The sequence below is a fragment of the Juglans microcarpa x Juglans regia genome, chromosome 4S, assembly GCF_004785595.1.
Source record: "Juglans microcarpa x Juglans regia isolate MS1-56 chromosome 4S, Jm3101_v1.0, whole genome shotgun sequence".
Taxonomy (NCBI): Eukaryota; Viridiplantae; Streptophyta; class Magnoliopsida; order Fagales; family Juglandaceae; genus Juglans; species Juglans microcarpa x Juglans regia.
Window position 1 is genome coordinate 26,933,395 of NC_054601.1, and position 24,218 is coordinate 26,957,612.

Sequence of the window (24,218 nt, forward strand, 5' to 3'; positions counted from 1 at the left end):
TGCTAGAATTAACAATACTAATTATGTAAGCAACGTTTCATGATTTTGATGTCCTGGCAGAAGAAAAGCTTCAATGGCAGCAAAAGTCACGTAGCCCGACAAAGCATGCAAGGTGCTAGGAATTAAAAATGGACATTGCTAAGTCCACAGAGGATTTCCACAGAAATCCTCTACCGAATACACAAAATCTTTTTTTTTTTATTTTTTTATCTTTTCTTTCACTATTTTTTTAAACTATTTAAATATTTTTTAAAAATAAAAAAATCACATATTCATTTAAAAACACTTACTTAATTATTAAGTAAAAAAAATTAAAAAAAATTCTATAAACAATCTCGATAAATTTTTTCTGTAGACATAGTGTTTTCCATATAAATATGGTTGTTCTAGCTTGATGCATTCATGTTGACTACAAATATTAATATTATAAAAGCGTTAGGGAAGGTAAAGTGTCAATTGTACAAAAATTTAAGCAGCCTCACAAGGGTTTTTAATGCCTCGTTTGGTTAGATATATGAAAATAAAATTTGAATAAAAATATTATAAAATTAAAATATAATTTTTTTATATTATTTTATTTTGATATTTAAAAAAATTAAATTATTTTTTATGTTTTATTTAAAAATTTAAAAAAATTATAATAATTATGTTATAATTTCGTAAAAAAATTTAAAAGTTAAAAATTTAAAATTTAAAAATATTTATTAAAAGGAAATCAAATGATTTTTAAAAGTAAACCAGGTTTAAACCTAAAGCCCATCCAAATGATGGAAAGTTAAGCCCACTCGTCTACTGATGATAAAAAATGAACAGTTGTGTTATACGTGGCCATCTACCGCTTCACTAGTCTTGTTTAGATGTTGAATTTAATTGAGATGAGTTGAATATTTTATGAATGATAATTAGTTGATACGGTAGAGTGAGTTTTGTGTGACTTATCTAAGATGAATTTAGATGTTAAGATGAATTTAGATGTATTTATAGAAAGTTAAAAAAGATTGTAGATCTCGCCTATAAAGAGATGTTGAGTTGAAAAAAGTTATGTGTCTCACATGTAAAGAGATTTTAAATTGAGAAATTCTATTTGCAATCCCCACTTGTAGGGTTGTACAGAAAACCGGCAAACCGACCGGGACCGACTCAGACCGGCCGTCGAAACTAGGAACCGGCCGAAACCTTCAGGGAACCGGTCGACCGTCGGTGGTAATTTATCAAAACCGGCGTCGGCCGGTTCGGTCCTGATTTGAACCAGTCAAAAACTAAAAAACCGGCCGACGTCATATATACATATATATATATATATTAAATATATTCATTCATTAAACGACGCCATTTCACTTAAATAAGTGAAACAGCGTCGTTTGCATCTTAAGGTTAGAAAAAAAAATAAAGGGATAGGCCAAACAGCGCCGTTCCAAGTAGGGCATATTAATCCCAGCCCTGTTTCTTTCCCAGTTTCCCCCTCTCTCTTTGATTTCCACTCAGGCTCTCGCCTCTCACTCGTCACTCTCAGCGTCGTTGCCTCCACTCCACTCACGGTTCACCGACGCCCAGTGGTCCAGTCCACCGTTCAGTAGCGGCGCAGCCTCCACCGCTCAACGGTTCTCCAGCAAACGGTGCAGCCCGAGAGCCTCCATTTTATTTTTTAGGTATGAACCATTGAACCATATGATTTTAATTTTTGTGAGATTTATTTATTTTTTATAAGTATTTTGCAACATTTATGTTTTAGAAGTTTTTTTTTTTTTTGAGATTTATAAGTACTCTTTTTTATAAGTATTTCAGCCCGAGAGCCCTGTTTGTGTTTTCTGGTTTGGTGCATTCACAGATTGAAGATGTTTTATAGATTTTGTAGTTTGTACAATGAACAATCGGTGGTTTTTGAAGATGCAGTGTGCATTTCAATTTTATAGATTGACGGTTTTGTAACTTTTGTTGAAAATAAAATAATTTGTGATGTTTATTGAAATTTGAAAGTAAAATTTATGATGTGTTATAAATAATTTGTGATGTTTATTAAAAGTAAAATTTATGATGTGTTATAAACAATTTGTGATGTTTATTGACAATAAATGTTCATAATTTATTGAAAGTAAAATAATTTGTGAGATTTATGAGCGATCTAAAATGTAGATTAGAATCTTAGATTTGTGATGTTTGCCACGTTGCAAACTAGCTGCTATGTAATTGACAATTGTGGTATTTTTTGTTCTTTTTTGGTTTTACATGTTAGATGGATTCTTCGTCAAGTCCAATTGATCTTGATTCGAACTCCCAAATACCAAAACCCCCGGCTTCAAGTGCCCCTAATAGTAGTAATTGGCCACTTCCTAAGAAACGGAAGGGGAATGATCCGTCAATTGTTTGGGACCATTTTACAAAAGTTGAGGGTTGTTCCGTAGATGATCCTAAGGCTAAGTGTAATTATTGTGGCAAGATATACGCTTGCCACTCGAAGAGGAACGGAACTTCAACTATGCAAAACCATCTACCTTCATGTTTCAAAAATCCTCATAAACGTGGGCCTTTAGATAAATATCAAACAACATTGGCAGGTGAGGTATCCTCGAAGGGGTTTGGAGAGATTGATAATTCTTTAAGAAATCTTGTAACCCATAAATATAGTGAGGAGGCTGTGAGGATGACGCTTGCGAAGATGGTAATTCTCGATGAATTACCGTTTAGAATTGTTGAAAGGCAAGGATTTAAGAAGATGGTTTGGTTGCTTGAACCTAGATTTAAAGTGCCATGTCGAGTGACGGTTGCAAGAGATTGTATGAAACTATTTACATCTGAAAAAGCCAAACTTAAAAAGTTATTTAAAGATGGGGGAATGATGATTTAATTAACTACCGATACGTGGACATCGGTACAAAATCTTAATTATATGTGCCTAACTGCTCATTTCATTGATAGTGATTGGAAATTGCAGAAGAAAATCATTAATTTTTGTTTAATCCCTAATCATCGAGGGGATACCATTAGAAAATATGTTGAATCGTGCCTCCTTCATTAGAGCATTGATAAGATATTTACTGTTATTGTTGATAATACAATTGCATATTTGAAACATTTTTTGACAGAGAATATGTTGGAAGGGAAGTATATGCACATGAGATGTTGTGCTCATATTCTGAATCTTGTCGTGAATGAGGGTCTTAAGGAGTGTGATGATGCCATTACAATGGTTAGAAATGCGATTAGATATGTGTGCTCATCCATGCAAGATTAGACAAGTTTAAGAGATGTGTAGAAAAAGAAAAAATTGATTGTAAAAAAATGTTGTGCCTTGATGTGCAAACCCGGTGGAATTCAACTTACATGATGTTAGAGGCTGTTGAGAAATTTGAAAAGACTTTTAGGCGAATGGAGAGTGAGGACTACAATTTTCTTTCTTACTTTAAGGATGGAAACATTGGGCCTCCTAGAGCTGACGAGTGGGAGATAGTGCGGGTTTTTGTGAAATTTTTGAAGATGTTTTATGATGCCACTTGTCGATTTTCTGGTTCTTTACATGTCACGGCAAACACAAATATTTTGGAGATTTGTAGGCTCCAAAAATAGTTGGTTAGACTGTGTGAGAGTGAGAATACTTGTTTGATGAGCATGACCATTAGCATGAGAATGAAATTTGATAAAGTATTGGGGTTCATTGGATATGATGAATTTGTTGTTGTTGATTGCAGTTCTCCTTGATCCACGTAGCAAGTTGGGGCTTCTTACTTTTCACTTCAAAAAAGTTTATAATCACAATTGGGCTGAAGATTTGTTGTCGAGGGTGAGACAATTATTATCAGACATATATGCGGAGTATAATGCTACGTTCGGTTCTTCTTTGAGTAGCAGAGAACATGTTTCCCCTCCGTCATCTGCCCTTCCAAATGATGCTGAAGACAATCATGAGTCACAACTTTTTTTTATGAGTGGTTGCTAGTATCGACTACCTCTGGATCTACAACTACCAAAACAGAGATTGACCAGTATTTATCAGATGGTTGTGAGACATTCAGTCAATCTTTTGACTTGTTGAATTGGTGGAAAGTGAATGAGCTTAATTATCCTATACTTGCGAGAATTGCACGAGATGTGTTAGCCATGCCTGTTTCCACGGTTGCATCAGAGTTCGCATTTAGTACAGGAGGTCGTGTACTTGATCATTTTCGGAGTTCCTTAGCTCCGAGAACTGTTGAGACACTTATTTGTACTCAGAATTGATTGCGACATCCGTCAACGCCAATTGATATTCGAAACTCCATGGATAATGTTGAGAACTTTGTAGTAGAATCTGGTAATGTGTTTTTCTCATTCAATTTCCAAATTCATTTATTTTTATAATTTAATTTAATTTTTTTTCATTATCCTAATTTATTAATATTGATTATTTGGTGTTTTTTTATAGTGTTAAGAGCATCATACATCACAACTATTGATGATTGAAGAGTCGAAGACTGCAATTGGAGAATGAAGATTTTTTGGGTTTTATTCAAGAACAATTGTTATTTGTTCTTACTTGCTTAAGACAATTTAGTTTTGTTTGTAATGTGTATTAAACATGATCTAGTGGAGTTTTTTTTATTTATTTATCTACTAATTAGTAATTTAATATATAAGATAATAAGACTATAAAATATAAGTAGTATATATGTACTAGTTATTAGTTACTAATAATATATACATGGCATGATTAAAATTAAAAAGAAATTGTACTAATAATTGCAAAAAGAAATTCTGCAAAAAAAATCTAAATGTAGATGATCTTGAATAACAAATTGAGCCTAAAAAGAGGTTGGATTAGGTCTTAAAATGGCCCAACAGAGTGGTTCAAACTGGCCTAAAACATGTGGCCCAAACCGGCCCAAAACCGACCAACCGACCGTGAACCGGCTGGTAACCAAATCGGCCGATTTTCCACTAATTATCGGCAGGTTTCGGCCAGATTGGTCTCCCCAGGAAAATCGAACTATCGGTTTCGGTTTGGGCCCAAAACCGAATCGATAGTTCGGTTTTTCAACCCTACCTACTTGGGGACTGTATGTGCAGACTCTTTATTAAATAAGAAAAAACATCATTTTAAGAGGGATACGCTTATGTTGCAGTCTCTAAATAGAGACTGTATCTATCATTGCTCTTTTAAATTGAGATGAGTTTAATAATTTTAAAATTAAGTAATTAAATATTAGACTTAATTTTAAATTAGACTAAACATAATTAATTTCAATTCAATCCAAATTTCAATCGCAATTTAAAGTAGAGGCTAGGATTGATATAAAAATTTTATCTAATTTAATAATCATAATTTTTTAAATTTTTATTTAAAATATAATAAATAATTTATTTTTTTAAATTTTAAAATAATATTAATATTAAAAATAATTTTTTATTTAATTTTTTACTGTCATCTCAATTTACTGTAAATTTCCCCGATTTAAGTTGGATCATCCGCGCCTCCCCACCCCCCCGCCGCCCCCCGGCCCGGGCCCTCTCTCTCTCCCTCTATCTGATTTCAGGTTTGATTGTTCCTCTCTGCTGAGCTCTCAAGGGATATTCTGGGGTGAGCTTCGAAGTTCTCTCTTTCCCTGTATTTTTTTCTCACTCCTGATTTTTATCTCGTGGGTTGATATTGTTCTTTCATTGTCTGGGTTTTGTTTCTTTTCATCTGATTCGTAATAAAGGTTGCTCCTTTTCTTGGTAGTACTCCATTTTTGGGGGCTATTCGACTGAGGAAGTTAAATATTTACACATAAGGAGTATGTACTTAAGCTTGCTAAGTGTTATTCTTCACAGTTTGCACTTAAGTTTGCCAAGTGTTATTCTTCACAGTTTCATCGGGTCTTGCGCTAGGTGTGTTACATAATGATGATCTTTGTTTCCCATCTGATTTTGTATAGTATATGTTGTACTCTTTGGTTGGATGTTGAGAAGGTTGGGGAAATTAAGAGAGAAATGATAATGGGTACATTGGGTAGTCTTTTTCCGACTTCAGTTTTAGCCGCATCAGCTTCATACTCTGTGCCTATGCAATTTCTGTTATCCGGTAGTTTGGACTTTGGAGTGTGGACTCGTAATATATTGCATTTACTGCTGTTTCTGAGTAGGAAAAAAAATGAATATTCTACTCGATTGGGCCTTTTGGATATATATAATCTAAATTTAAATTTGTGCCTGGGAATCGAGTTTTCTAGCTATTGTTTGAATATATATTCTCCTTTGAGGTTTTAGGGTTTTAGCTTCAGTGAAAGCAAGTGATGTGTGTGTGGATATATTTATGTATATGCGCGCGCGTGTGTGTGTGTGTGGATATTTATGTATATGTATGTGTGTGTGTGGTAAACCTGTTTGCTAGTTTCAAAACGAGGAAAATTTCGACTTTCTTTTCAAAGAAAAGGTTTTCCGGCAAAAAGAAATAAGCAGTCAAGAGTTGGATTATCTTGCATTATTTTTGAAAAAGCACCTCCTTTTTGGCTATCCGAACATCATTGGAAGGGAGGGATTTATGAATCCAATTACCATAGCTGAGAGCATACTTTGATTTTTAATTATGTTCTAGTAGACCTTTTGGTTGATTGTATTGCTTTCCACCTTTGTCTGTCCTCCTTTTTCCATTTTGAGGTCGTCTTATGTAATATAGTTCTAATAAGCTGTTTCATTTAGAACACATTAAACGATGGTGAATGCTGTGGCTGTTCTTGGCAGCAATGAGGGTGTAGTGGGACTATCTACTTCACCCAAGAAGCTGATGGTAACTTGGAAATCCTGTCTGATCATGCAGCAAGTGTAGATGTCTCTATTTTTCACATTTTGAAAGACATTTTGTTGCAAATTTTCCGGCTCTACAACAGTAACTGGAAATATTTCTGGCCTTAAGCCTGGTCTCCATGGCTTCCATGTTCATGCACTTGGGGACACAACAAATGGTTGCATGTCAACTGGTATAGTCCAAAGAGATGATGTTTATTTCTTCGTATCTAAAGCATCCAGTCCAAGAGCAGAGTAAACCCCACTTTGCTCCACATTAATCCCTTTTGTCTTTAATTTTATTTTTAATGTACCTGCTTACAGGACCACATTTCAATCCTGCTGGCAAAGAGCATGGTGCTCCTGAGGATGAGAATCGGCATGCTGGTGATCTTGGAAATGTCACTGTTGGTGATGATTGTATGTGCTGTGTTTACCTCTATCCCCTTGGTCATTCGTTGACAGCTTCCCAATCGTTGGACTCTATCATGTTCTATAATATGCAGGGGAGTAACCCAACTTTGAGGATGAGCTGCTGAGATCTTTCTTGCCCGCCCAACTTTATATGAAAAGCCAGCGGCAGCTAGTGTTTAAGTTCCTAGTTCTATCTCCCATTTCTCTTCCCTGAGTCACCTACTATAGCTGCCCTTCTGTTTATTTTACTCTACCTTAAGTTCTTAACTCCATTGGAACCAAGTATTTTTCATTTATCTGTGATTTTTATATTTGTTGGGGGGAGGCTACCGGCTACATGTACCAAGGGAAAGGTGAACGCTTCTATGAGTACCCTTGATCTTGACTTGCCAAAGTGGCTGTAACCAAATCAAGTGGCTCATAGAAGTTAACTGGCCAGTCCTTGTGAGATCTCTTTCTTCGATCTCTGTCAACAATCTGCTTACCGAACTTCTAACATTCTTTTTTTTTTTTCTTTTTTCTTTTTTCTTTCTAATTATTGCTATTTTTTATTTTTTGGATGGGTAAAGAGAAGGGAGAGAAGAGGGAAATGGCATAGGATTTAGCCGTTTTAAGAGACCCTTCTCAAACATCAATTGTTAATACGGGTCACCTTCCAGGCAAGCTGCTTTGATTTCCCAGCAGTTTGCGTCTAATGGTGCCTACAGTCTTCTACCAAAAAATAATATGCAGAGCAAATTGTTTCTGCTGTTAGTTACCTGATAAGAAGGCTTAAGATGGGTATGTATTTTGTTCTGACACACAGTGGTGCACTAATGGATGGTATCTCTTTTCATACAGGGACAGCCAAGTTCACAATAATTGACAAGCAGGTGTGTTTCATCTTCTGTTTAAGTTTTACTTGTGCACATATATTTAGTTACTTTTCACTGATGTATTTTACAATTTTGCAGATTCCACTTTCTGGACCAAATTCCATTATTGGAAGAGCTGTTGTTGTCCATGGAGATCAGGATGATCTTGGCAAGGGTAAACTCTTGAAACACAATGCTTGAAATCGTTCTGTTTTAGTTTTATTTTCTGTATATTCATGATTAAAGCCAACTATATGTAAACCACTAAGTCACAATTGGAGCATCTGTGTTGATAAATTGTTTTACTTGGTAAACAAGAAGAGTAAGGGCTTTTATGTTGTTTTTGTTTTTGTTGGGGTAAAGGTCACCACTTTAAGCTAAAGCTCTAGATATTTAGGGTAAATATTAGAAAACTGAGATTTTGATATCCCCTTTCAAGTTTGTCAGAGGTTAAAAAAATGATGTTACTCTCAAGTCTGAAGCCTTTGAATTGGTTTCTAATATGGACTTCTGTTATTGAATTTTTCCCATTTCCCCAAGTGCTGTTGAAGTTATTCTAGAAAAGGTGCATTAGGGCACATTTGAACACTGTGAATTCTCAAAATTGTCAAAACTTATCATAATTCTCAAATTTTTTCATAATTTCATTCCCAAGCATCACTCTAAACACAAAATTTTTCAATTTCAAATTTTCAACTTTTTCATCTAATCATTACTTAATCATTATTCAAATACAAAAATCAATACAATTTTTACAAATTTTAAAATAAAATGCAAAAATAATACAATTTTTACAAACTTCAAAACAAATTTTTTTTTCTAAGTAAAAGTAGAATTTTTGTTGATAAGAATTGGCATGGCCCAAGTACATAAGAAGTATGCACAAAAAATGCCTACGTTCCACTAAGCACTAGTGAGGGATACAATCAAATCATGAAAAATGTCTCATTACAACTAATGACCGAAGCCCAAGAAAATAAAGCATTATAAAAGAATCTCTTCAGCTCATCCAAGAAACGCTCCCTGTCTTCAAAAATTTTTTTTTTATCAAAACAAAAATAATATTAAAAAATTATATACAAACAATTTTATAATTTTCTAATATTTTTATTCAGCTTCTTCTCTCTCATTTCTCAAAACCTAATAAAACATTTTCACTTAAATCATTTCACTACTATTCACAAAATTCTGATATACTCCAAGTGTCCAAACATGCCTTAGATTGGTTTCTTCTTGTAGAGGTACTTGTAGATTAGGGCTGTATATTTTACTGTCTCCCATTTTCCTGTGATAATCACTGTTTTTTATGTACTTATTCCATTGTTTTTATGCATTTATTGCCAATGCATTTGGATTCGGTCCTTAATGCTAATGAATATCTGGACATCAGTTCTTGCTTGACAAATTGATGCTTCTAGATTTCCCAGCATCAATTTGAGGGGGGATGTCACGAAGATATGATTTGAGTATCATTATTGTAATTTTAGTAACATTTTCCTTTATAGTTAGATACTTTCCTTTCTAGCTAGATATATACATAACTGTGTAAATACTTACCTGGCATAGATATTAGGCGCTGGAAATTTGGCATTTATTGTGTAAAATCCCTTCTATATAATGAAAGCAATCCTTATCGAAAGGGTATTCAAACCAATTTGACAGAGAATGCATATGGTCATGTTAACTAGGATTTCTTATGTTACTTGGGTGGTGTGGTTTTGGGGAAAGATGGATTTCATGGATTAGGCATTGCATTACTACAGCCCCTTTTTTCGGTTTTGGTGAATGGTGCGCTGGAGGGGTTCTTTAACAGCTCTAGGGGATTAAGGCAAGGGGACCTTCTTTCCCCTTTTCCATTTGTCATTATCATGGATGCACTTAGTTGTATGTTGGAAGCAGTTGTTGATGGAGGTTTTCTTTCTGGTTTCTCTGTGGGAGGTGTTAATATTTCTCATATTCTCTTCGCTGATGATACTTTACTTTTGTGTGATCTGCACAATGGTCATATTCTATATTTGAGGGCTCTTCTGATTTGTTTTGAAGCTGTCTTTGGCTTGAAGGTGAATCTTTCGAAGTCTGAAATGGTTCCTGTGGATATAGTGAATAATGTTCAAGGTTTGGCGAACATTCTGGGTTGTAAGGTCTCTTCGCTGCCCTTGAAATATCTTGGTCTTCCGTTGGAGGCTGCTTTCAAGGTGAAATCTATTTGGGAGGGTGTGTTAGAAAAAAATGATAGAAGGTTGGCAGGTTGGAAAATGATTTATTTTTCTAAGGGCAGTAGATTAACTCTTATCAAAAGTATGTTATCTAACCTCCCTTCATACTTTCTTTCCTTATTTTTGTTACCTGCTAGTGTGGCCTCTCAAAATGAGATGATGTTTCGTAATTCTCTTTTCGAAGGTATTGGGAAGTAAGCTTAAGCTTCACCTTGTTGGCTGGGATAAAGTTTGTTTTCCGGCATCTTGTGGTGGTTTGGGGGTGCATAACTTGAGGATCTTCAATAAAGCACTTTTGGAGAAATGGTTGTGGAGATATCAAAGGGAAGGAGAGAGTTTGTGGAGAGTCGTTATAGATTCAAAATACAGGGAGTCTTAGGAGGGTTGGTGTTCTAATGAAGTGAGGGGGCATATGGTGCGGGGTTGTGGAAAAATATTCGCTCTGGATGGGAGAGGTTCTCCAACTTTTTCAGATTTGAGGTTTGGAAGAGGTTATGGTGTCTATTTTTGGCATGATGTTTGGTGTGGTTTAGGGCTCCAAAGTATGTTTTTCCTACCCTACTCTTCTTATCAAATTTTTTTTTTGTACTCTTTAGCAGATGTCTAGTGACAAAAGCAGCTTTGGCGGCTGGCTTGTTGGTGTGTTCTTGTGATATCCCATATGATAAGGATAAGGGTAAGTGGTGTAAAGGATCCCACATTGCTTGAGAATGAGAAGTTCTTGTTCTTTATAAGGTTCCAATGGGGCTCTAGTTGTATCATTAATTAGTCATTTTGGAGTATAGGCCGTGTGGTTTGAGCCTTCCATTGGGGCGTTATAGATCTAATGGTTTTTTCCATTGGAATGTCAGTTTTTTAGAGCGGCTCATGACTGGGAACTTGGAATGCTTGCTGATTTTTTTGACGACTTGTATGCTATGTTCTTTTGTTTGATAATGTGATGGAGGATAGGGTGATTTGGACTCTTGATGGAAATTCTAGGATCTCGGTGCGTTCCTATTATAAGGCTCTTTGGGGTTCTCTAATGATTATTGTTTTTCTTGGAAGGCTATTTGGAAGTTTTAAGGTCCCTCCTAAGATTGCTTTCTTTATATGGACTGCTTCTCTTGGGAGAATCCTCACCACTGACAATATGAGGAAATGTGGTCTCATTATTATGGATTGGTGTTTCTTGTGTAAGAAAAATGGGGAATGGATCATCTATTGTTACTTGTGATGTGGCCAGGTTCTTGTGGAATGAGATTACTAACAGGACTGGTGTGGTATGGGTTATGCCTGGCAGAGTGGAAATTTTGAAGTGCTGGACAGGTATTAGGGGAAATGTTCACATCGCTGCTGTGTGGAAGATGTTATTCCTCTTTGTATTATGTGGTGTTTGTGGATGGAGAGAAATAAGAAGTGCTTTGAAGACCAGGAGCCATTTCTTGGATGAGCTGAAGAGATTTTTTTTATAATACATTATTCTCTTGGGCGTCAGAGTATTTAGTTGTAATGAGGGCAGTTTTCATGATTTGCTTGCATCTCTCACTGTTGTTTATTGGTACTTAGGCTTATCGTGTGTATACTTCCTGTGTACTCGGGCTTTGCCTATTACATTGTGCTTAATAAATTTTTTACTTATAAAAAAAAAAAAAAAAAAAAAAAAAAAAAAAAAAAAAAACATTCCTGTATACTTGAGCTAAACCTTTTCCTATTAATAAAGTTTACTTATAAAAAAAAATCATTGCCACTTCTAACTTAATATAATTATTTGATATGTAGGGGGACACGAGCTTAGCAAAAGCACTGGAAATGCTGGTGGCCGAGTAGCTTGTGGTATGTAAATTATCCAAATCACCCAGAAGTATGATCGATGCATAATTTGAACATAATTTACAGCCCATTTTTAATTTGTCTATTTGATCTATGAAAAAAATCTGCATTGTGGTTTTTTCTATATCCTTTTGTCTTGTCTTTTACCTTCTGCTCACATGATGTTTAATATTACCACGGAATTTTGTACAGGTATAATTGGTCTGCAAGGATGAACTGCTGCTCCCAAAACCGTTCATCTAGTGTGTAGCATTATCTCCTGCAAGTAGGCTTGTGAAGGACTTCCTGAGTACTCTTCTAAATAAATGACAAACCTTTGCGTTGGGTCTGTATTTGTGATCTAAAATTGGGTGCTTGTGCTTTGTTTCCTTTTCATGTAATGCCGACCTCTTTCTTATCAGTATTACATAATGTTGAACAAATTTTCATTCACCTTAGTTTTAATGGGTCTTCTTTCTTCCATCAGGTTTAAATTGCCCCTTTTCATCTCTGTTCCTTATGATAATAGGAAAACGTTACGAATAATAGAAAAACCAGTGAACCAAACATCTCACTTACACACAACAAAGTACGAGAGCATCGTAACCCCTTGTCCAAATATCATTGACAATCTTTCTTTAGTCATGAGAAAATTAAACTCATTTAAAAGTGCAGGCATCACAATAACTTAACTACACCCCCACAAAGCAAGCAACTGGGAATCAGAAGGGGGTAGCAAGAGATACCAGATTTTTGTTAAAAGAACTAGAAAAATAGAGAGCAGTCAAGATACATCGATCACAAAATCGATGTGGCAATGGGCATATTCCAACAATAAGTTTGGAAAAATCTCTCAGATAGAAATCCCACCATGTTTATTAGATTTGCATTAGGCACTAGAAGCCTGATCTGATATGGCCTGAAATGGTTTGTAACATGATCTATTCTCTTGTAGTAATGCTATTTTCACTAATGAAGTCACTTTAGGAAAAAAAAAAAAAAAAAAGAACTTAACAACACCCAACAACTTATTATCACAAAAATAACCACGATGTCAATTGACGTATTAAAAACAAAAAGGGCAAACCCCTTCCAGAGCTAGGGGCAAACACAATCATCTCTAAATGATTTCTTTTTTATTGGTACAATCAGATCAGCTATACATGATATGTAGCAGTTTCAAAAGATTATGGTGCACAACCATCTCGCTACCCTATTGTATCCACATCCTTTATGCTCTCTGGGCCTTCCCGCGGAGATATTCCCAGTGCAGAAGCAAATATTTCACGAGCTGGTTCAAAGGCATGTGGTGCCTTACTGTCCAGAAGATGTATGCAACCGACAACACATTCTACATTCTTTGCTTGGCCGCCTTCTCATTGCCCTTGATTAAAACTCCGTTCGGTTGGTGACCCAGGAACAAAGGGAACAAAACCCCGGCCACCAAATACGGGGCGCATGAAGGCATCGTCGAATTTACGCCAGTACCGATGAACAGTGTGTGTAGGAGTGGCCAGGAGTGCACGTATGCTGCTTGGTCGGATAATTTCAGGAAGGTCAAACTCAGAATCCTGCCCTCTCCAAGAAGAGGCACAGAATCCTGCCCCTCTCCAAGAAAAGGCACACTTACAGATTTTGGAGTAGACGAATCTGACTGTACCTTGCTGGCTGTGTGTCTTGGATGTGGAAGCAAGAACCTTATAAGAGGTTTAGTCAACAAACCAAACACCTGACCAGAAACAAATATGAAGTGTTATTACCATTACCAAGAACATTGAAATTTCATATGCAAAACTCATTCATACAACATCGCAAGCAATCCTAATGCAAAAGCAACCATAAATGTAACTTTTTTTCTTACAAAAATTCATGTGAAGGGCAGTTGGTTTTCTTGTTCCCCTAAGAAGCATCGTTCATATTAAGAAAATAACATATATATAGAGCTCACCCAAAACCTCAATTGGAATCATGGTGGAACGTATCCACTTTAATTGTATCTACATAAAATTCTGTCCATGATGCTCTTGCCAAACAAATAATAAAGAATAAATATGGAGGAAGCAGGCATCTGACAGCAAGCCCTCGTCCAATGGAGCTTTGAGCAATGGAACACCCATATTCTTGATAGCTAAGAAGCTTAACGGTGAAGACCATAACAGCAAGCAACATATTTGCAATTTCTCTTTTCATTGTAAATGAATCAGCTAATTCTCAGAAAATACAAACCCTTGGCATATCAAGAGGCCAGATTGGGCTCTTTTAATGTGACATCAGAAGATGTGCCAAGTAAATAAGTTTGACCCTCAATGGACCAACCATGTACAGAATAAAATTAAAAGTGAACGAAAATAGAATGGAAAGATTAATATTTATCACTATAGAACAAATTAAATCAAGTCAATATGATTTCACAGATCACAGAAAAGGCAGTAGACATCCCACCACTGTGCTGAAGAGAACAACAGTTATGGTGCTGGTGATCATGATTGCATTTCCTCGCAATTGAGTATGCCCTGACCTTGTGAACTGCATTTAGAAAAGTAAAAGGTTTACTAAATTTTCCACTGCTACCATCTCTCTATCTGTCTCTCACCCACGCACGCACGCATGCACCATTCAAGTGTTCTTATTTCAAGTGGAAGAGCATAAAAGAAACTGAAATTTCCCTCTGATGAATTATTTCTTAACAAATTTTCTATTTAGTTATAAATATAACAGCGTGTCCATCTCTTACCTGATTATAAGCGAGTGCTATAGACACAGCACCTCTCATGAGACCAGCCCACCATATTACCACCTACAACAATAAATATGGTGGTGAGATTTGGTACATCAATGAAGTACGAGAAAAACAGAATTATGCTGCAAAAGAAACAGAAAGCATACTTGTTGCCTGAAGTTGATTTTTTCCTTTGGAGATTTTTTAACTAAGTTGATTAAAAATGATAAGGGGAAAACAAAGGCTGCTCTTCCGGCCATAATCAGACCTAGCAGTATTGAACTCACTGCAACAGATGTTCCAGGACTGCAAAAAGCAAAATCAAGCATTGCATGTTAGAGCAATAAATAATGTCTCAGCAAGGCAGCTATATCATACATTTTTTCTGAAAAATTACATAGACTGCTACTACTACTACTAATAGATATAAGGTTCAACATATTAAGAGCTTGGAACTAAAAGGACTAGTTAGTTGTCTGCTCTTATGCTGATAATACCTGCCACTGACAAATCTCCACTTTTCAATGTCCAAGGCATCCATTCCAACATAAACGAAGATAAAGATCTCAGCAACAAATGAAAGGGTTGCGAAAGCATGCCTGTGACAATTTGAAAGAAAATCTAAAGCATTAGGTATATGACAAATTGACTTTTGTTCTACATATGAAAAATGGGTTAAAATGGCTTGATTGCTTCTAAGAAGAATTACTTGGTAGTGATTCGTGAACACTCAGTCACATTGTGCCAGGTGTAATGGGACATCACAATCCCACAAAAGAATACCGTGAGAATGCCACTCAAATAGAACAACTGCATAACAGATTAAATACAGTAGCATCTTAGTGAGATGAAAAATAATTAGCAATCTATCAAATCTGCCGTATAAAGCATTTGAAGCATAGAAAGAGCATTGAGTGCCGTTAAACTATTAGACATCTTACTTCAGCCATCATATATGAAAGGTATGCCATGAGCATCATAAGAGCAACTTCACGATCCGTAGAGTGCCTAAATCATGAGAAAAATTGTATTATCAGAATTTGGTTTTAGTATATGATTCTAATACTTCTTTCCTCCATCAGTTAAAAGTTTCTTCAGAAGCCAAATCAGGAGACCTTCAATATTAGGTGTCACCAGACCACTTTCAACAAATAAAAACCTAGCGTACGATCTAAAGACCAAACAAAGCATCTTCTTATTACGAGACTAGGTCCATTTTCAACATTAGTATAATAATAATGGAATACTATTGTTACCTATAAAAAAAAAACAATGGAATACTATTGTTGCAATACCAGTAAAAGCAACTGACTCGATCATTCCAATTCTGACAAACGTACCTTCCAAAATACAGCTTTTTGATGATGTATGCACTAAGCAGCCCAGTCTGCAGGGGGAAAGAGATATGTCATACCACAGGAGAATGGCACATGTAGCATAACACATGTGCATTAATACATACGAATCTATGAGAGAGAGAGAGAGAGAGAGAGAGAGAGAGAGAGAGAGGCTTACTATCACCCCAAGCATTGTGCTTGTGAGAAACAAATAAAAGAAGTTGCCAATAAAATGCAAACCAATCCTGGGGTCGATATGATTGAGGTCAAAACTCTGGATTGCATTAAAAAGTACCACTGATGTTGCATCATTTACAACACCCTCCCCAAATACAAGACTGTAGAGTAAAGGCGTCTCATCCTGATTAAGCACCTGCACCGTCACATGAAAGTTCAGGTTTGAAGTGTAGATACCTTATCTGATTGAAGACATGATAACATGCTGATATCTGCTATACCTGTAATGTACATACAGAGTCCGTGGCAGCAAATATTGCACCGATTGCTGAAATAGCGGATCAATACAGTCAGAACGAAACAGCAAACAAAGTTACTCGAAAAAGAAAAATGGCAAATGTAGTACCTAGATAATCCCCAATATCCAGCGAACCAATATCCAATTTTTTGAAGAACTGAGTAACCCCTGGATCAAGCATCAGAATTTTACAGTCACAATAAGATAGTAATATAAAACCAATAGCTCAAACTCTTTTTTTCTTTATTTGCTAGGCCTAACATACTTTAGTCCAATTCAGAAGGGTATTTGGTACAAACATGGTGAAGAAAATAAAAATTTATTGAAAGGACTCGTGTACATTATTTGGCCAAAGAAGTAATGTATAAATTGACTTAGACAGAGTAAACTGTCTGGTATGGATGCATATATCACTCTCATTCCATCCTCTAACACCAAAGAAATTAGAAATATGCCTTCAAAACAATATCTAAAACTAAAGAGTAGGTGTCCACCCAATGCAATCACACAGATACTGAATATAAACTGTCAGATTAGAGAATTATCACTTTTTTGCAAAAGAAAAGAATAGTTGCAGTTTTAGGAATGGTTCTCTGCTATGTAATGGTCTCTCCTCAAAGATTGCACAAGACAGAAGAGTGAGAATTATCAGTTCTAAGGATAGGTAAGTACTAAAAATCGGGATGAAATTGCTTCAAACAGAGAATTTTCTGCCGAGTGAACTTACAGGTAAAGTTCAAGAGAAAAGCAACTATACATTTAACATTCCTAGTGGATAAATCCTCCTATAGATTGGTATGACTGAACACAGATGGCTCTCCACCAATAAGAAGGATAGGGTGATGCTTTGAGAGGGCAGCTGCTCTTGCTTTTGCTGCTGTATGAGTCTAGAATTGTTTTACAGCATGAATTGGGAGCGATTGACAGTAATTAATCTTTTAATAGGTTGGAGGGTTGCAAGAAGAATGGGGACATGCCACTGACTCCATGAATATGGCCATATTTTGAATGAGCAGCACAGTGCCATTAAAAATCTTTGTAGAGGAGATTTTCGGCTCGCTTGGTCACTTTGTAATCACTGATGTTACCATCAGTCAGAGAAGTCATAATCTAATTGGCTGCATTGCTAATAAATGGTATCATATATACATAGAGAAATTGTCTTAAAGAGATTCAAACTATCTTATATTATCTGTGTGGGATATTGGTCCATGTACCCTTTCGATTAGTTTGCCAAAACAGCTGGTGAAAAGGAAATAATGATAATAACAATATTATCCTCTAGAGACCTCTTCCCTTTATCTTCTAATCACATGGTGCCAATTAGACTAGAACCCAGACTTCTATAATTACCTCCTCTGTGTGCTACTCTCAGGCAGAAGGCTGAAAACCATATGTCCCAACAACCCTACAAAGAACCACTATATGATTACCAACAAAGTTTACTCTGTCAGTTCAGAAACACAAAAGGAACTGTTTATTCAAGTTCAGTGATCATCGAAATTGGGATTGAGTGAAAAGTTAAGAGTCAAAGACTCCCTGCTGTTCCAATTACTAAAGAAACCATATGATTTGACAGCTCCCAAACAAATTTTTTAAAGGCACAGTTTGTTTGCCTATTCTAGAGTTGTGCTAATGCTCACCAAACTTTATTACTGCTGTTCAGCTATTGAATCACAAATCTCGCTTCCTTTCTTCAGTATTTGTAATTCGAAATTTCAATAAGATAAAGGTACTTATCAAAAAAATTCCAAAAATGCTAATTAAAATTGGAATGGATTCATTTTCCGAAAATAAATCTAAACTAATTCCTTACATACTTGTAACTCCTTTTAATGAGTCGATTTTGTCAAACACGTAAACCTTATTCTATTAACACAGATTATAACACAGTATCACCAGCAACACAAGAGTAGGCATTAACAGATCGCCTCTTATCAGAATCATGGAAATGAATGTTACGCAAATGGTCAATGCGAGTAACCCAAAAATTGAAACAGAGTTAACACTAATCGTCGAACAATGTGCATAGGGATAAAACCATTGGCCGTCAGAATGCTGTCCAACAGAAGGGTGTAGTTTTTAACGTCCTTGGCATACTAGTTTTTCTTGCCTCATAAAACTTAAAATAAATAAAAACGATAATAATTAAAAACAACTGCAAATATAATGTGACCATATTTACCTAGTGATATGATGCCACAGGATATTAATGTACCAACAGCACCAAACAGCGTGATAGTAGTAAAGTTAACAAAAAACTGCTTCTTTTTCACCTGAAACCTGGAGCAAATAATAGAGATTAAGATCATATATCATAAGGCTGGGAGAAAATTTTTATAAAAATTTCATTGTTAACATAAGCTTAACGATTATTAATGTGAAGATATAAATTTGAACCATAAAAGGTTTTAAAAAATATATGGTGCCCGTTTCAACAAAAACATAATTGCAAACTACTTGTTGCAACCATGCTTTTTTGTGAAATCAAATTAAACTGATGAAGTCCCAGCTGATGACGTAGGAACAGAAACTAAGCATACATCTCGAGATTTTCGAATCATTCAAACACTGGAATAAAATTTCCACACTTTTATGTGAAATGCCACATTGGGCACGTTTCATTTGCAAACACTCCATGGCTTCCAGTAAACCATAAAATCTCTTCCAGCTATTTATGCAGCCCCAACTATACCACTTCATGGAGTATCAATTAAATTTCTGCAATTAGATCTTTAAACAGACATTCCATTTGAAAGCTTGTAAAACTTATTTTGCAAGTAATCAAGAATTGCGTTGAAGAACACAAAAGGCATAGTCCACATATGAGAGCTCATAAAATTTGTGCACAAGAATGTCAAAGTTCTTTTAAATCTTTATATGTTTGAAAGGAAAATAATTTATACAGTTCTAGAATATGCAAGCACCACGCACTCCCTTTGAAAAATGTAGGCAAATATGGTATTCACATGAAAAATCCCATTTTCCAATGGTGGGCCCTATTTTTTTTTCAAAAGTAACATGTGAGGCTTAAATGTCTTAAGACTGTATCTAGCATTACTCATGTTGAAATTGCCTAATTAAACACCACCATGCACCAGTTTAGTCCGCTCTAGCCATTTAAATTGAACATAGCTAGTTTAAGATTCTAATATCTACTGAGAACATGTTTATGATGACGGAGACATCAAAGCTGGAACCGGTTAGATGTTACATTCTTCCCACTAATCAATTTAATTTTTTTTTTTTGAAGGGGTGCTGGCAACTAATTGTCTCTAAAACACATTCTAATTATCAAATACATCAATTTTTTAAGAGTAAAATACATGAGAAATTTCAGATAACCATACATTCTGATTCTTATTTTTGATATTTTATGTCAAGTATTTTGGATTTTCCTGATAGCATAAGCTAATTCAAAAATTAGCACATAAGAGAACATGACTACAAACCAAGGCAACGATAATGCTGAAACATAGTTTTGGGTTCTAAAATTCCATAGTACCATAAGATAAGAAAACTTGAAGATTAGTTGAGTTCTTTCAGGGGATTGTAACTGTAAATGACATAATTAGCACTATAGGCCACCACCTAGCACCCCTTCAAGGCCACCATAAAACTCATGAATAAAAACATACACAATTTTTTTTTTTTTTTATAACTACGAAGATATTTCATTGATATAAATACACAATTGATGCAAAAAAAAAAAAAGAAGAGAGAAGCAAATCAATCAAAACATCCGAAACAGAAATAAGTATCGAAGAAAAAGAGCTCGATTCGTTATACAATGAGGTCAATGAGACTTCAACTTTACCCCGCATTAAATATTATTGGCGGCAGAAGGTATATAAAGAAAAGATCTTCACTGAAGACCAAAAGATGCGAGCTTCTTCCCCCACTTGCCAGCAGAATAACAACTCCAGTACACACACCCTGCAACCGACCCACGTAGAACAAATAAAAATTAGCCACTTATATATTAACAAACAACAAAATTAGCACTATCGATGGCTTAACGAGCATAATAATTTGAAATTTGAAACTTATTCTCTTTTCTTCTTCCTCACCAGAAACCAAATATCTGGGTAAGAGCGAAACTTACAATCACAAGGGCAGTGATAGACTCGTTCACCCATCGGTTCTCCTCAAGAAGATGGCCAATCACAATACAAGCACAAAGGAGTGCCACAAAGAGGTTCATCGAAACCACAGAAGCATGATCGGAAGTGGATAGCATTTGCAACCTCGGGATAATAGAACTCAATCCGATAGCCATTATTTCCACCACTCCTCTCACTATAGAACCAATCTATAATAGTCAATTCAGAAGATTTTAGATTTCCGTTGGAGCAAAGAATCTGCTGATTCTATGTCTTCGAACTATTCATCTCCTAAAATCTTTTGAATCTCACCATGCAAATCGACTCTGCAAACCAACACATCAAAAAGTAAGCACATTTTCTTGTGTATTCAATCTCCGAAATACTGATACAAAATGCTTCAACGCAGTAAAGACCAGCTAAAACTTGCATGTTTTTCTGCTGCATTAGCACTGAAAAAAATAACAGAAATGCAAAGGACAAAAAGGATGCGAGAAAAGAAAAGGTAAATGAATATAAGAAACAAGTTCTGAGAAACAAAATGGATCACAAAGCAAAATGAGAAGGGGCTTTCGTTTGAGCCTCAAGAAACGAAAACCACAAAAAAAGCAACGTACTTTCCCTGAGAATATGCAGGAATATAATAATTTCTATCCCGGTTGAGGTGAGTCTTCGATCATTTCCACTTGCTTGGAACAAAGACAACAGAAAGTTTTTCGAATTCCAAGTTCTGCTTTTCTTTCTTTTCACAGAAACCAAACGGACAACCGTTTTTGGCCAATAATTTGCTTCCACAGGATGGAAAATTTTCTTTTCTTTTCGTAAACCAGAAAAAAATGAAGCTTACCAAAGCACTCGCAGGCTATATGCACAGATAACACGTTGAAGGCCCGAAGCTTGCGACTTTTACGCACCAAACGGAAACAGAGGATTCGAAGAACAAGAGAATGAGAGAGCTAACAATCAATCTCTGCTTCGAGTTCCTTGCGCAACGCAAGATCTACAGCTCCATAATTCTCACAACAATGCACGAACCTCGGGATAGCTACAAGCTCGGCTATGCCACATTTCCATCGGAGAGATATGCGAAGGGGGCTTAGAAAATATTGATAATAGTTTGATTTTGGAGGGAGGGAGGGAGAGACGGAAGGTAAGCTCAGGAAATATAGAAAATGGAAGAAAATCTAGAGAGAGAGAGAGAGAGACAGACGGGTGGTTCGTGAAGACAGACGGGGAGAGATTGGCGCACAGATTCGAAGTGGAAATGTTAAGAAGAAAACTAAAAATAAATATTAAAAAAAGGTTATTGTTTGTCTTTTGCAATTTTTATTTTTCATCCAGTCTTAGAAAAAAAACCCATTTTTATCGAAGAGAAATTCTATTTGAAATTCTATTTGTAATTTCGGAGATTATATGTGTAAACATTTCATTAAGGTTGTATTTAAATGTTAAATTGAGTTGAATTAAATTTAGTTGAGATAATAAAATATTATTTTTTAATATTATTATTATTTTAAGATTTAAAAAAGTTAAATTATTTATTATATTTTGTATTAAAATTTAAAAAAATTGTAATGATAGGTTGAGATGGATTTAACAACTAAACGAAATCTAAATAGAAACAAATATCATTTTGAGAAAGATATTATTGTAATTTTAAAAACTTTTAAAGATAAATAAAAATTGTACGTAACATTGTTCTTTTAAGATTTGAAAAAATTAAATTATTTATTATATTTTGTGTAAAAATTTAAAAAATTTATATTAATGAAATGAGATGAAACATTTCTCATATCCAATCCAGCCTAACTTAAAAGAATTTTGCAAAGAAGAGAAGAAAACAATAAAAATTTCTTCCGAAATCTATGAGTTTTGTCATTTATCTTTTTGAATATGTAAGAAACATATATTTTTCTTGATAGAATTGGCAATGTTAGATTATAATAATAATTTTTTAATATTAAAAAGGCTAACACAATTAATCAAGATATATCTCTTCTATGCATGTACAAATCAAAACCGCTTTGGAGCGGTCCGGTTGTTTAATTATTTGGCCTCAACAGTCCTCAAATGAGAACAAGCCACATCAGCAAGTCTACTCAAAGCAAGTTGAAGCTTATCACACCAGTTCAATTGGAGAGAGCCCCATCACACTCGATGGAATGAATCCTTCAGCAGCTCTCCATCATTCAAGCCGCCGCAGGAGTGCATTTTAGAGCCCCTTATCACCGTCGTTCGTCACTGTCTGTCCGTTGCCGCCATCCCCTTAGCCCATACATGGTAATTCTTAAATTTGGGTGTAATGAACCCGGTTGTGGTTGTTGTTTGTATAAGGGAAAAGTGGTGAAAATGGTGGTAGGCTTGTGTTGGGAATGCAAAATGCATGCAAGGTGCTTAACAAAATGTGACAGTAGAATAGAGAATATGAACAGAAAAGATAGAGATGAAAGCGCTGTCACGCTGGGCTAGTTCGAGGCATCCCTTCCTCCAAATAATTTACAAATACAAGATAATTTCAGCCTCCTCCCTTCCATCTCTTCTCTTCCGTTTATAGCAAAATAACAAACTCTCTAGGACAGGTTTGGGAGGTGGGATGAGATATAAAATTTTCATCTCATTTCATCATTACACATTTTTCAAATCTCTATATAAAATATAATAAACAATTCAACTTTTTTAAATCTCAATTCACCTTTTTCAAATCACAAAATAATAATAATATTAAAACATAATATTTTAAACTCTAAAACAAAATACAAAATTCTAATCTCACCCCAATCGTCATTAACGAACGGACCAGTCCATTTTAATTGTTACCCTGATTTAACTTTGTCCATTGATGACAAACATATTTCAAAATGTTTAACCTTAAATATTTTGACTTCTGGTTATGATATGCTCGAGGGTAGCAAACCCCTCACTTTGATTTACAGGATTTATTATCGTCTTTTAAAAACGAATTTAAATCCTAGAGCCTCCTCCTTGGACAGAAATACATACTAAAATAGTGAGAAAAATCAAAGCATATGTCAAAACTCTCCCGTGCCTTGGTATTCCCACTTTTGATTCATTCAAAATAGTTGAGACAGATGCCCCAGACTGCTTGACACGAGGGTTGGGCTACTACAATTGTTAAATGCACACTTCACTAACATTAATACCAAACGGCACCGTGCAGATCTCCAAGAACAACGTCGTCTCCATTGGGTTCATAACATTGGGTCTGTTTCCTATGGATCTATTTTGCCACCGTTGCAAGGTCTCTATTGCTGTTGTTGATTTCTGATTTACTCCAACACCTTGCTGTACATAAGCATTTACATACAATATATTTTTATTTTCCACAAAAAAAAAAAATTCCAAACAGATAGCCAAGTAATATGAGAAATAAGTTAAGTCATGGGAGCAAAGCAATCACCTTGCATAATGCCTAGTCCGGTGAATCAAAGAATGCACGTTCATGATTCTAGAATCACACAAGAAAATTAATAGCATATTTCTTTACAATACTGTACTTCAATCTAAAATTATACAGAACCATGTTATATATATGTATCACCTTAGGCCATGTCAG

At 35.3% G+C, this 24,218-nt stretch overlaps 1 protein-coding gene, 1 non-coding gene and 1 pseudogene across 2 annotated transcripts; 2 read left to right on the plus strand and 1 right to left on the minus strand.

The window, feature by feature from the left end:
- The first annotated feature begins 6,656 nt into the window (after positions 1-6,656).
- Positions 6,657-12,453, plus strand: LOC121262431 (annotated as a pseudogene).
- On the plus strand, positions 7,545-7,650 carry LOC121263945. The gene has a single exon (XR_005940424.1). It is a non-coding gene; the product is annotated as a small nucleolar RNA snoR109 (small nucleolar RNA).
- Positions 12,454-13,020: 567 nt separating the features above from the next.
- On the minus strand, positions 13,021-23,103 carry LOC121262430 (sodium/hydrogen exchanger 2-like). The gene is given in 16 exon segments (XM_041164898.1): positions 13,021-13,586; positions 13,589-13,739; positions 14,453-14,536; positions 14,745-14,807; positions 14,897-15,035; positions 15,227-15,328; positions 15,439-15,539; positions 15,671-15,737; positions 16,070-16,116; positions 16,245-16,439; positions 16,525-16,571; positions 16,650-16,709; positions 18,727-18,824; positions 20,359-20,477; positions 20,647-20,970; positions 22,770-23,103. Coding segments are annotated over 15 exon segments (1,647 nt in total). The 5' UTR covers positions 20,821-20,970; positions 22,770-23,103; the 3' UTR covers positions 13,021-13,386.
- Positions 23,104-24,218: the final 1,115 nt, after the last annotated feature.